Source organism: Gallinula chloropus (assembly GCF_964237585.1).
Source record: "Gallinula chloropus genome assembly, chromosome: 3".
NCBI lineage: Eukaryota > Metazoa > Chordata > Aves > Gruiformes > Rallidae > Gallinula > Gallinula chloropus.
In genome coordinates this window covers 29,620,904-29,636,176 of record NC_140087.1, presented here as the reverse complement: position 1 = coordinate 29,636,176, position 15,273 = coordinate 29,620,904, and the positions used below count along the sequence as shown (strand labels likewise).

Here is a 15,273-nt window from a genome sequence, read left to right as displayed (position 1 = left end):
GCCTCCCTCCTGGATGAATACTTGATCTCAAGTAACACAGGGCCTTATTTCCATGCTATCTGAAGAGATCAAATACCCTCTTCAAGCTAGAGCTTATTTCCACAGCTTGGACTTCCAAAGTTGATCTGCCATAGGGTCAGTACTGTGCAGCAATGTCCGGCTAGTAATCAAATTTTCAAACTTCCAAATCATGAGAAATTGCTCACTGTGCCCAAGGATATATTTGGAAACATGAATCCAGAAGTAACACTACAGCGTGCTACTTTGCAAGGCCAGGGAGAACATGCAACCAGGCTGATCCTCCTCAAGCCCTGAGCATGTCCCTACTTCCTAACTACATGGCGACGGACTTTTAAGACAGTAATTTATGGAAGCCTGTTTGATCACTCTTCATCTTTGTTCTTCACTTACAGTCACAGTAGCGACCTTATTTACACCCATGTTAATCATTAGGTCTTACAGAGGGGGGGGGAACAGATGGGGAAGATAAGAACCATGGAGGGGGAGAGAAAGGAGGGTTTTGGCATTAAGGTATCAGTGATTTTTATAAATTATCAAAACAGCAGCAAAGAAATAGGGCCTCACACAGGTACTCTCTCTCTACACAGAATTAGTTTCACATCCTGAAATTGAGATTGCTACTGACAGGATGGTACCATCCCCACGTGCTCTCTACCAAGACTCCCAGAAAACCCACCCATGAACTCCAGCAGTGCCTTCTGCACAAGTAATGGAGATCCATAAGCGAAAAGTTGCAAGTTACCAACTTACACCCCAACTATCACTAGGGGGGCTAGCAGGCACTCCTCTCTTCTGCTTACCGTTAGCTGGATAAGAACAAGGACTCCCTACCCAAGGATTAATGCAACTCACCAAACCCTTTTCTGCTCTTTGTCACTTCTATAGGCATCTTCTTTATTAAGGGGGAAAAAAATCCAAAATCTCCTGAAACTTGTTATATAACAGTCAGGAGGTAATGAGGCTGCTCCCACCAGAGACAGACCAACATGACAAAATACCACCTGGGAAAGACCACCATGTAACAAAAAAATACCAGGAATAAAGGGAAATAAAAACATAGAAGATGAGGAAAAATTATTTGAAGCTTTTATTTGAGAAATATGCCTGTTGAACTGACCTTTAAACACTCACACTGCTTCAACTACAATTTGCACACAAGTTTTTTCCACTATTTTCTTATCTTAGTACTTATTTCAAATTGACAGAACCAGAAATCTCTCAAAAGCAAGCAGTCCACAGGAATGTGTTATGGGCCTACAATAAACAGGGTAACACAGATGTCCCCAAGTTACTCTCTCCAGACACCCTAACCCCCTGATGTGAAATAAGACAGACATTTACTTAACCCCCAGCACTTTTGATTCTAACAGATTCGAAATTGTAATCAACCTCTTGGTCTGCAGACACTAAATTCAACTACTGTTTCCCCCTCTCACACACACACTGATACTGGTGAAAGACACTGGAATGAGAGCCACAGAGACCAAAAATCACAGACTTACTTGCAAACCAGAGCTGGCGGCAGCAGCTGACACCCTCTTCATAGAGGGGCAACTGGCCGGGCAATCTCTAGGACAGGCCAGACCTTTACCCAATGACACTCACTGTCTCCATGCAGAAACCTCTGGCAAGGGTTTGCTATGCTCTCCATTCTGAAGGAATGCATAGCAAAACTCCCTGGCAAAGCTCTAACCCAACATAAATTACAAACTTATTCCACTCAGACAGAAATCATAACTCGTTCCCCACTGTAACACAAAGCTGGGATCCCAGCAGCCCATATATGCCATGATCAAGCCTCTACCCATTTGTTTTACTGTAGCTAACCACTTCACAACAGCTTGGATAAATGATCATCCGAAGGAATAAAAAAAGAAGCAAGCATAAGCACAGAATTCAATCATGTAAAATACTAATATTAATTACAGTAATTACACACTGACTACACACAACACATAAGCACTGTCCCCTTTGAAGAGTATTTCCTAAAGTGGCTGTTTCTACAGCTTGTCAATTTCACTGGCTTGGTCCCCTTCCATGGGGAAACTAGGTCAACACCTTTCCAGCAAGAGTAATTTCTGTAACTCTTTAGAGAGCCTTTGCTGACCTGAAAAACAAATACCATCATTCCACAGGTCAAGCCTAAAGTCATCTCATTTTCTGAAAGCAGTAACAGTACACTCTACACATCTGTACCACCAGTGCATGAAGCCTATGTGCCTGATAACCTTCCGTGGTTAATACGGTGCAACAACCCCCTGCCCTAGGGCCTTCATCTCAAACGTGCAATTAAGAGCTTGCCATTTAAAAGTTTCAAGGTTTTTGTGGTTGAAGGAGTAATTCATTAGTCACAAGAGCTCCTTTTCTTGAACTCTGGTAATTAACACTCTTATGCCTGTTCCCACAGTGAAAACAAGAGGTAACATCGAGAAGCTGCCTACCTCTTGGATCCCAAGAAGAAACAGGAGTGAAATCCCTTTAATTTGGTTTGGCTGACTTCTCACACCACCATGTGGGACTGTTTTGGCCAACTGCAGCAAGGTCCATTACTCACACCTGCCTCTCCCCTGTGTACCACCTCGTGAGCACTGTGATTACTGTTACGCCCATGAGCCGGCCAGGAAGCAGCTCGCTGTAAGGCAGCGGCTGATGTAGCTGCCAGATAGCCAGTCTTTAGATGACAACCTCCTACACTATTATGAAACATTTATGACTAGCACCTTGCAATCTCACAGTCACCAGGGAGACGCAAGCACAGGCACATGAGAATCGCCAGCCATCAGCACCTGCTAATCACATTAATATGTCATAGCAAGCTGAATGACATTAACAGAAAAATGCTGACAGTGCATGGCTCTTTCCATCACAGACAGATTCCCAGGTGTCACTACTGGACTCTCCTAGGATATACTGTCACTACTTGGACAGGTACATTACTTCATGATAAAAATCTCCAAAGCATTTACATCAGGAATGCTAGCTTCTTAGAAGTTACTGTTTTCATTGTTTTATACGGCACATAGGAGTCCCTTCCATGAGCCAGGACACACAAGAAGCCTCAAAACCAAAGAACAAAAATCCCAACCTCTGGCCAAAGGGAGCTTGAAAAAGAGAGAGGAACATAAGCCGGAGGAATGACACTCCACCCTGTAGAGTAGATGACCATTGCACTGCACTAGCTATCACCCTTCCACTATAAAGGGCTGGGAAGACTGATGCCACCACAGCTGACAGTTTTCTGGAGAGCTTTGCAGCAAGTGAAGAGGATCAGAAAGCTTAAAGGTGATCATGTAAACTAGCCATTGGGTTCCCAACAACGGGAGCCAGCAGATGTGCAGAGCAAAGTTAGGAGAAATCAAAGATCTCCATGAGTAAAAGCAGCCAGCATATGTTTGAAGCACTAAAGGTGGCAGCAGAGAGGGTGCAGGAAGAAACTAATACAAATAGCACTCCTAGACAAAACAACAAAAAAAAATCCAAAACTTTGCAGTAGTAAAACAAACTAATAAACATACTAATAACGCTGTGCTGGTGACGAGAGGCTTTCTTCGAGGCACTAATGCAACAGCCATTTTAAAGTTTATCTTTGAAGCATCTCAGCTTCTTTTGCGCAGACTGACAAACCCCCAGGTTTATCAGCGGAGCAGTCAGTCGCCACATCTCTTAGCTTCCCCATATTTTTGCAATTCCTTTGAACATCTGAAGAAACTGCATCAATTAGCTACCTGACACATTTTCGTTATTCCACATCACCTTACAACCCTAGTTAGGTATGCAGTGATGATGCTACTTCCTCCAATAGCACAGACCTCATCAGGGTTCAAGCGCAACACCCCAAATGTAAGGAAGCCAAAGGCATCTAAGGTCAATGGTGGCAAAGCTAACCAAGGGCCCTGTTTGAATCATGCATGACTCCAAAATACCACCAACCTAGATATAAAGTGAAGCAGAAGCACAGCAAAGCACCATCAGATATTTGTAGTGATGTCAGTCAGTTTGATTGATGGATACTTGTGGGGTTTTTCCCCACGGCATTTCAGCTAAACTGGGATGGATTTGGGAGGGTGGGGGGGCAATGATCTGGGGGTTTAAGATTTTTTTTACAGAATACAACTTCACTGGTGTGGTTTCCAGTAAGCGCCTCATTTCTAGGTGTCAGAAGCCTCTCTAGGGAGGGCCTTCACATCATGGCTAACAAAGCTGATGGGGGGAAAGAATGAACCTTGTTTAAATCCTAACAGAAAAGTAATGTTCTAAAGTTAATGAATTTTTGAGAGCATCCAACCGCACGGTCCATTTAGGATTCTACAGCAGCAAAGCCATGTCGATTTGAGCAAAACCTGTAAACATACAGAGAAGGTGACAATCTAGGAACCGAGTACTTCTGTATGTCTGCAACCATGCATGGCACAGGACTGACTACTGAGAGCTGGAATTCCTCTCCAAATACAGCACCCTGAGAAGCTGATATTAATCTTACTACACTAAAAGCTATCTATGGTGTTGCTAGTGGTTCTGTGACCACATCCCTGCATCCAGTTATTGAGTGTCTTCTTTCAAGAGACAAATCTATACACCAAAGATGCTCACTAGCTTAGAACATGTCACAGTAGCTAGGTTCCAAGACAACAAAACATTAAACAGCTTCCCAAAATATTCAAGTCTAGCTACTTCACCAAAGGTTTTGTTCCAGCAACATCAATGGAAAATATAATTTTCCATCTGGTTTCCCATCATGGCTAGCACCATAAGATAGGAGGATTTCTGTCTTCAGTAGGTACTTCTACAGCAGTAGAAAGCTGCTCCCAGTGTTCCCAATTATACCACAAAGACCTAAAAAATATCAGCTACCCCGACTCAATTACACTCATCAGATGTTGCTTTTCCATGCAATACCACATGACGCTGCTCATCCTTCTACTTAGCTTTACAAGGTAGTGCACCAATAAAGGCACTGCACCGAGCTAGGCAAAGTAAAACAGACAAAAGTAGTCAATTATTTGTCACACTTGCATTTGTTATGAGTCTCATGCACAATATTTTAAGACTATGTTAAAATGTCAAATTTTTCTTCTGATGCTGTACAGACATACAGTAGCATCTCTCACATACAGATTACACTGATTGCATTCAACAACTCTTTCAGACATCAGATGCCTATTGACTAGTAGTACTCCAACAACCCTAAATGCAGCCATGGTCTATTTTCTTAAGCAATCATACACACAGTTTTTAATTACCATGCCCCCTCATTTGTTATTACAACTTCCTGAACCCCGACAGTTCTCTGGTAATTGATGGAGAAAGGAGGATCCAGTAACTACAACACTGAACCAGGGCCAGCAAGTTTTCTTCCTCTGCTGCAGACATCATGGGATGGATCCAGTTGGAGACTGACATGCTTGAACTCCCAAAATGCTCAGAGACCTGCTCTGTAATCCACAGAGCTAAGAACACGACTCAACTTGCCCTGAAACAGACAGGGAGCACAAGATCTGCTGAGCCACTCTCTAGGCTCCAAGGACTGTAAGAGAAGTACAGACATATAAATTAATCATGTCTTAATCCTAATTTGAATACCACCCACTGTATGACCAGAGGCAAATCACTTTCACCATATGCTCCACAATGCAGAGCCATAAATGGACGTTTGAAGTAGCCCAAACATAGGAGTTTAAGCACAATGTAACTGCATTAGGGGTTGAAAACAGCCCAACCAGGCTAACGGTGTTTCTACTACAGAGATAACCCACACAGGTTAGATTGACCTGCACTGTGTAAAGTAGGCACACCCCAAATTCCTTACAAGGTTAACTCCCTAGCTTTAAAATTAAAAGAGCAGCAAATTCCTACCCAGAGTGGTGCTGAAAGAATAAAATGAAGACGGTGAAGCACCAGGGACATTGTGATAATGATCCTTTAAAGTTAAATCGAGATAAGAACTGGGTAAGGCACCTTCATCAGCTCTCAGAGACTGTTTCTCAAGGCTCTACTTCAATCATCTTCTCTTGATACTTTTACAATCTTAAAAAGTACCACAACTAGCCAGCATCCTACCAGCCAGCATCAGTGCAGTACGCACACTCTTAATAAAACTGTAATCAGCAAAACATTTAAGAAGCATGAAACTGTAATAAGGGTAACCACCAAAACAGACCACTACTGAGAGCCTCCACTGCTAGGGAAGCACAGCATTCATCTCAATCCATTTTAATCTCCCAGTTTTGACACTTCTGCATCAAACCCACACCCAACCTCATGAATCTCATTCTCAGTCAAATGCCAGAATTAGGTGTTCCTCCAAGTTTACTGTTAAATCCTAATCATAATTGAGTGCAAACAGTGTTCTTGATTTTTTTTTTAATGCAGTGATGTCTAACTGGTTATACTGAGATACAACCAAAGCCAGCAACAAAAAAAAATATTATTGGCAGGTGCGATTTCCAAGTCCTTGCTTTGATCATATATGCATTTATTTATCTAGTGTTATTGTCTGGAACAGCGTGAAGTGTGTATGAACTAGAGAAAAGATGAAGGATTGTTTTAAATGCAGGGAAATAACTACAATGTTTTTATATTTACCCAGGGATTATATTTCACAAAAGGTGTAATACTACATCTCTGATGAGTACAGCCCGGGTCCAAATACTACAACAGAATACTACAAATATTAACGAAAAAATAAAAGCACAAAGAATTTATAGCATATTTATCTCTTGTCTCCTCGTTCTCTCAAAGTTTCCATTACAGCTTACATCAAGAATCCCACACATCGCTAAAGATGGGCAAGTTAATAGAATTCACACCACCAACAGAATTAAAGGGGGGGGGACCCCACAAAACAAACCCCACCATTCATGTCAGAGTAGGTACATGCATTTCAATAGGCTCCTACTTCTCCTCTACAACATGCTCCAGATGCAGCTCCATCACCTGAACCCTGCAAATATTTTTCAGACCACATTCTTCAGGCATGTCTGAACTTGTTCTTACAGCCCTCCTTCCTCAGGGAAAGTCCTACACAGGAGGGAAAAAACAAAACCAACAAACCCACCAACACGCAAATCCTCATCCCTTACTGTTCCCTTGCCCCTCCCCACAGCCAAGCACACATCATCTCAGCAGTGCAGGGTAAAACATCTGCTCAGGTACAGCGTTCTGTATCCCAGCAGTGGGATTGCAGCCAACCCAAGATGAAATTTTTGAGGTACTCAAGTTATGATATCGCATTACCAATGAAACAGGATGGTAGCTTTTCATTCTTCTATTTACATATCCACCTGTCACCAAAGGGTTGCCTTTTGGCCATCACAGCAAGGAGACAGCTCTTTGACGATGCTAGTTCAGCAGGAGAAAAAAGTGCTGCCAAGACCTGCAGCTCAGAGCAAAGCATCTTCACAACCAGCAATAGCAGCAATATCACAAGATAGGCAATATCACAAGACAGGCAAGACAGCAGAAACCCTCTCTTATTAGATAAGGATCTTTTTCACAATCTACAAAAGCTAGAAAGCCCAACAGAAGCCCTTAACCAGTCTGCCCCACTAGACTCATAATAGATCCAAAGGAGGCAATATCTTGAGGCCTTCCCTCTAGGAAAGCATCTGTACCAGACAGGAGACCTTTTATTTAATGACAAAATAGGCATATCCCAGAGCTTTTCACAAAGCATTCACCCAAACTTCAGTGATAATACATGACTGTGAGATAAGAGAAGTTATGAATGATAAAAGGATGGCAACCTAAGCAGCCTTCTTTTTGCACACACAAGACAGAGACATCAGGATCATTAGCCTAGAAGCGTGTCCTAACACTTGCTTTAGCAGAAGCCTTGGCCCTTGATGAACACCAATTAAGTTTTAAATGGAGTTCTTTCCTTTGATCAAGGAGCAAGATAAGATCACATTTATGCCAGAGCTTTGATTGCAACAGCACACCAGACACTTTGCTCACCTACACCTAACAACTAGTATAAGAAACAGTCCAAAAAAACTTAAGAGATTTGTCATTACAGTGACAAAGAACTGTCTTCACGTAAAAGAGTATCAAAGCAACACATACAAAAAGTACACAAACTCCCCATCAATGCAATATTGTAATATAACTCAGCCAGAGACTGAATGAATGCCTGTCTGTAGACCAAAGTTACAGAGGTCAGTGATTTGATCTCACCAAATCAGATACCTGGCATCATCCAGCACGTGTGAGATTTGATGAAGAGTAGCTACATTTCAGAAGATCACAAATACCTATTTCAATAACTAGCAAATATTTAAAGCCAGTGAAACAGCTCAGATCAATTCAGCATACTTCCTGCAGATCCCCCAAGCTGTGAAATGTTATTGCTTGTCCTCTGAAAAGATGGGGGCAGGCATATGGAAATCCATAAGCAATTTCCTTGTGTAAAGGAAGCACAGCCCAGGGATCTGAATGCCAGCCTCATATTCCAAAGCCACCTCACTCAGCCCAAATGACATACCCTGCCTAACATCATCAGGTGGAGCTCCACAGCCAAACAGCATTTTTACTTGAATTTCCTATCTCTTACTGCAGCCCTGTGGACAAACATACTAAAATTTGTGAGCAATCCCATGACCACGAGAAGCTGGGTCCTGAAGAGCTACTGTAAATACATGAGAGGTTGCCAGAGGAGCCCCTGTTTCATTAACTCCTGTCCATCCACCTCTTATTTCGTCCCACAAGTTAGCCTTGAATACATCAGTACCTCGCTGCTGCCTCCTCCTCCTCCTGACAGGACTCATGTTTGGGATATGTGGAAAAACAAGCAAGGAAACACTGCTGAAACAGTGTCCCTCAAGGAGGGAAGACCTTACTGTGCAAAGTTGTTAGGAAAATACAGGGTACAAATTAAGACCAACATCATCACTTCTATGGGGAAAAAAAGCAATAATAATTAGCTTCTTCCAGTTAGTTCAGAGGCATTGTTAAGACACATTCATTAACACACCTTCCATGTGAAGCTTCCCTGCAAGTGAAAAAAAACCTCATCCCAAAACGATGTAGCAAACTGAAAACTGGGCAGTCTCACCACCACTTCTGCAGTCCCTGTCACCAGTCATTGTCTGTTTGACATGCCAGGAAGGAGCTCATCTGTTAGACCATGACTTAAAACAGGCAATCCAGAAGTTCAGATCTAAGAAATTAAAAGGAAAGAACAAACACCACAAAAAAACCAAACCCACATACTTTTGATCGCTTGTTGACAGGCTGTATGCACGCATCGCTCCTAACTGCAATTAATCTGGCAGCATGTGTTGGAGAACAGCCTTTTGTCAGGGTCTTTTACTTAAGAAAATAAAGCATCACAGAAAATTTAAACATGCCCTGTAATTTGTTTTTCCTTAGGTCTTGCAGTGTGCTAGACAGTGTACAGAGAGGAGGACACGATCCTCAGCCAAGAGGATTTACATGATGAAAACATGGGATCTCAGGCAGAAGAGCAAGGGATCAACACACAACAGGAGTTACGAAAATCTGACACGTACACATTTCATCAAAACCTAGGTTTATCCTAGAAAAGTTTCCAACAGACACCAATGAATTCCCATCACTCAAAGAAAAGCTTTAAAGAAAGAGGGAAACAAGCAACCAGCCCCCATGCCAATTTCTGCACCTTCCACTGAGCAGTTAAAAGAAATTTCTCTTACATCTCTAGTTGGTTAATACTGAGCAAGCATCTTCACTCTTAACATTACTACCGATGTTCTGATATTAACTAAGTATACCTTGTATAGCTAAAATTCATTGTTAGTTTCACAACATCCCTCCACAAGGGTAACAGTCAACTTTCCATTAATGACCTTTGTGATTTTAACATTTAAAATGTAGCATTTCCAGGCATTATGCTGACAATATTAAATTTTGAGACCTTCTAATGTTTGGTTAAAATAGTTTAAACAGCAACTGCATGGTAAATAAACAGAGCTGACTGTGAACGTGAAAAGATCGGGGGCAGGGAGGATAAGTAAAGTCACAGAACCCACAAGCAGCTCAAAAAAGCACAACACAGCAAAAAACACGAAGCCGTGATCTAAATGCATGAACACAGAGGCCAGCTTTGGGTTTTCATACTCATTCACTGATCTTAGCAACAACAAACGAATTATTTTAAGACTGCAGTAGTACAAACTCGTTGTGCAACTTTTTACTTTGTTCCAGCCTACAAATAAAGAGATGTATTTAGCATATTCACCTTTCACTAGTGAAACATCATGGGCCAACTATATTCAGAATTTCAGTGGAGAGCTGCAAAAAGCAGCTACACAGTATCAGTTTCTGAGGTATTTAGCAAATACTCCAAACAAACTTTTTGGGTTTTTTCAAGTAGCCAACAGAGCTACTTAAAACAAAGGGATCTCAGGCAGAAGAGCCTGATCCTCCTGCAGCCCCAGTTACAGACAGCTTGCTACTCCATTGAAAGAAAAAAACTCCGTCTTTAAAAATAACCAGGGGTTTCATAGTGTTTCATTTCCCAAAATAATTTGAGCACAGTAACATTCACTTGAGTACCTACAAAGAAAACGAAGGCTAAAAAGTAACTCTGGTGCCCTGCATTACCAGTAATTGTTTCTAAAACCCAGCTATGGTTTACAGCTCTCCCAGCGTACAGTTAACAACATCACTGACCTTGCTGAAATCTCCCTGGGTAAGCAAGATAGCTCTAAAAAAAGAACACCAGGCCCTGACGATTAATTGCTAACTATTAATAAATTACCATATTTCTCCCTCTTCTCCCAGGCACACCTATAAATATATACCATTGCCCAAAAGCTTTACCGGGAATGGAAATCAAGAGTATTTGATGACATAACAGGCATGGGAATAAGCAATATCCATGAACTACTGAGGGAGGGAACAGCCGCCCCCGGAGTGCTCTGGAGAGGCCAAAGCAGACAGACGTGCCATCCCCAACTAGCTGAGTCTATGGCTACAGCGACAAAGGCCAAATTGTAGTGGAGCCTCACAACAACGGAGGCCTCTAACCACATGCGCGTCAAACTGTCTTTACCATGTACAATTTGGCTTGAAGTCACAACTCACATAAGTACGTGAGGCCTGGGGGCAGGGGGAAGAGGCAGATCAGGCTCACAGCAAACAAAGAGAAGGCACAGCAACCTTCTCTAGTGGTAAAGTGATATTTCTCACACAGGAGGCTGTATCACGCTTGCAACATTCCCCCCATCCCAGCCCGACCACCTTCACTGCAGGGTTTTCAGTATCCAGGGGCTTCCAAGACCACAAAAGCTTCTCCGCATCTGACTGCTCTGTTCTCTTCAAGTGGTTGCCACACCATTTAAATTAAGTCAGTGTTGTGCTGGATATTCCTCCGCGTGCACAGCCCTAAACAGGCTTTATCTGCACCCAGAATAGCCCCAAAACAGCAACCCCACCACAATCAAATACCAGCCATGCACTGCAGTTATGCTACAGCTACACCTGTCCCACAATAACCTCAGTAACTCCAGGAACCTCTCTTGAGGGGTTCTGGGGAAATTCAGTGCGCTGTGAGATACAGGTGAGGACTTTGAGCACATAAGCACCTTAGACTGCACAGGAACAAGACTGCAGGTCAACTGCAACACCATCCAGATGTTAGTTTGTATTCCAGCAAGAATCAACTAAAAGGAGAACAATGCAGGTTGTATCATTGTATCATTCAAAGAACAAACTTCATGTCAGCCCACCTACATTTCAAATCAACACAGCATCCCAGCCAGAGTTTACCTTTTAATGGCTGAATATGGCCCCTAAATATTTATTTGAATTTGTGTCATGCTGTAAAAGAAATCTGTTAACTACACCATCACTTCCTCCAAACAGAAATCAAGGAGGTGCTTAGAAAAACATCAGACAGTTTTCAAACATCCATGCTGTAGCTACAAGATTATCACATCCTTGGTCAAAGCTTGAGAAATACTTCACCTACACAGAATGCTGCTAGTGAGTAAAAGCACGACTCTTCACTTCGGCAGCTTCAGGTTAGCTAAACCAACCCTTATTTGTTACAGAGCCTGCTACTGTCAGTACAGTGCACTCTGCCAGAAAAAAAACCCACACTTGTTCGCAAAAAATAGCGGCATTCTAGTCTGAATTAACAAGAGAAGACAAGCAACAGCATTTTGTATCAGCTGTTGTTGGTAACAATGAACAGAGTACTCATTTAAAACCTGACTACAAAAATCTAAAAATATTCATGTTTGACTTGCCAATTCTTGATAGGGCCTATTTTAAATTCTAGATAAATGCTATTTACAGTACTTACCTAGGATCAAACAGCTCAAAAATCACAGTATAAAACTCTTCAGCATAAGAGTTACCTTACTTTTGAAAAAGTTAATTCAAAAGCCACTTAAAAAAAAAAGTAAAGTTCAGCAAAAAAATCAACAACAACAAAAGCTAACTGACCAGCAGTACCACTTACTTTTGGACTTCACTTTTTTGGGCTTGAAGCCGGGGGGGTGGGAAGCTTCCAGGCTTCTTTTGGTTTGGAAGATTCGGGGGGGGGGGTGGAAGAGAAAAAATGGTCCAAATCAGACCACCTATTACCACCACTAACTACAGGCAGTGGGTATCACCAGTCAAATACTTTCCCCCAGAGCTTGACCAAGCCAGTGAAGATCACAGTATCGCCCTTCCTAGATGGCACACATAAGAAAATAAACGGTATAAGCTCCCTTCCAACCACGTTTTATAAAACCTAAGCTTGAGAATTAAATATAATACAGATAGGGTAAAATACATAATACTGGTCTTCAATCACCCATGAAACCCAGTGGTTGAACCACACATCAGATAATCACTTCAGACTTAAAGTAAACTACAAAACATCGTGCTAATAAGGCTGTTAACTGGCTATTAACGTGTCACTTTTAATGCGCAGAGATGAATGTGCAAGCATAAAGAAAACTTTTCCACATCTCATTTCTTTATTACAGTCTTGTCATGCAGAGTGACACGAAGTGACGCCGAGCACCAAAGAGGTGGAAAGCTTACCTAGAAACTGAAAAACAACAGCAGAAACAAAAGTCACCAGCAGTCTTTAATTTATCCCTTTGCATTTCAAAGGACACGTGTTTACATTAGTCAGAAGATCCACCTCCCAACTACAGCCAGCCCTCAAATTATTCTGCATAACACTAATTGAGGGTCCAGCTAAAAAGAGTTACCTGTTCGAGAAATCTGAGAGCAAAATAAATTATGCAAGAAAGCAAGCCAAGCATTCTTAAGCACAATAAAGCCTTTTCAAACGATTAGCAGGTTTACTCTTTAATCTGGCAAGGTAACAAACTTTCAGCGCCCAAGAGGTGAAAGAGGAAAAAAGGGAAAACACAGGGAGGGAAAAGCATTATATAGAAATATTCCACGTGCCAAAGCAAAAGGCTGATTGCAGTGCAACAATGCACTCCTGTTTTAACCAACACCGATGGGGGGGGCGGGAGGGAGGTCTTTCTGTGGAAGTTATTTATACGTTAACGCGCTCCCGCTCAGGAGGGCTGGGAGTATCCATCTCAGGAAAGCCTGCTTTCCAAATCTGCCTCCGACTCGAGCCGCTCCAGTGCCAAGCGCTGACCGCAGGCACGCAGCCTGATCGGCGGAGCGGCCCCGGGACGGGGCAGCAATGGCTGCGCGGAGCAAACGCCGCTTCTAACCCGGGGAAGCTTTTCACCTCTGAAAGCGCTCACTCCTCCTTTCACACCAGCTTTCAGCAAAGCCTGCGAAAACTTCGTGGAATAAAACTTGATCGCACTAAAGCGTAGTCCTTGCAAGAAGACAAAAGTACGTTTCATAAGCCAGAAACCCCTCACCTAACTCACGTCCTCTTGCCCTTCCGATTTATCCCCTGGGGAGCGGGAACTGCGACACCAATATCCACATCGGCACCCAGAAAACGCCGATCCCCACCCGATTCGACAGAACTGCGGCTCGACCCGCCTCCAAAGACAAACCCGCAGACACCCAGCACCGCAGAGGTCCCCCACCCACGGCGGGAACGGGGCACTTCGCGCGTGCAGCCCGCGGCCCAGCGCCCGCTTCGTCCCCACCTCTCTCTCCCACCCAAGTGCCTCCCGGATTCAGGGACGAGCTTCCCAGCGCCGCCTTGCATTATCAGTCCCGCCGAGGCTTCCCGCGGCTCCGGCAACGTCCTGAAGAAACTTCGCAGCAAGTTTTGATAGGCGGGAGAGGGAGAGAAACAAGCGCACACAGCAGAGGTGAGGGGCGGGAGGGATGTAAGGATGGATGGATGGATGGACGGACGGACGGAAGGGCCGCTATTCGCTCTGAACGGGAGCACGGCGTTTTAATCCCATCACCGTTAGGCAGGATTAGAAGCTCGTGCTTACTTGGGACATAAAGTTTTTGCTTAACTCACAAAAGACGAGCGGCTTTTACTTGAAAAGCTGGAAGTTAACTTATTATAGCTGCCTGCAGAAGAGTTACGAGCCCTGCGCAAGCAGACTGGCCAGCGCCACCACAGAAGAAGGGGATAGAGTCCTGGGGAGACCCCACTACAAACGCACGTACCCCGAGCCGGCTCCCCAATCACACAGCCCAGTACAAAACTCCCGTCCCCTCTTCCCCACGTCCAAAACAACACCCCACAACACCAAGCGCGCACCCGTGCGCTAACAGGTAAGGAGACCAGTCAGGAGGGAACGGTAAGCCGCCAACTCCCAAGCAACACGTCGGCCGGCGGGGCGGCCGCAGAGCCGGGGCCGGGGCCGGCACCGCCGCGGCGCCGGCAGAGGCCACGCTCGCCCCGCCGGCCACGCGGCCGCCCCGCGGGGAGCCCGGCTCCGGGGAGAGAAACCGCGAGGACCGGCACTACCCGGCCGAGCGGCGGGTCAGCCGGCAGCCCGACGCCGGAAAGTTCCTGCGGCGCAGCCCCGGCCTGGCTGGCTCTCCCTTACCTTTCGTCCAGTCCACCACCTGCTTCGGACTCCACCTGGTCACCGGCTCCATGGCGGGCTCGACCCCGCCAGCACCAACCCGCCGCGGGAGACCGCAACCACGCTCCGGCAGACACGGACTCGCCCTCCCTCTCAGGCTCCCATCCCGGCAGCGCCGCTGCGGGCCTCCCCCTCCTCGGTCTAGCTCCTCCCGCCGCCGAGCCCGCCCCGTCACCGCTCCGCCCCCAGGTGCTGTACCCCGGCGGGCCAAGCCCGGCCCAGCTCCGGTGCTGGGACAAGTTCCGAGGAGAAACTCCTGGGGTATCTGCGGCTTCTCCAGGGA

At 44.6% G+C, this 15,273-nt stretch overlaps 1 protein-coding gene across 3 annotated transcripts in view; it reads right to left on the bottom strand.

Annotated features, from left to right (window-relative positions):
* The window catches only part of CNKSR3 (CNKSR family member 3), a gene marked incomplete at its 5' end in the record, with an annotated part of 58,495 nt that extends 43,492 nt beyond the window's left edge, over window positions 1-15,003 (bottom strand). For all 3 annotated transcript variants that reach the window (XM_084262407.1, XM_084262408.1, XM_084262406.1), the window contains one exon: window positions 14,952-15,003. In XM_084262407.1, the coding sequence (XP_084118533.1) occupies window positions 14,952-15,003 (52 nt within the window). The remainder of the gene's footprint in view (window positions 1-14,951) is intronic.
* Between the last annotated feature and the right edge of the window lie 270 nt (window positions 15,004-15,273).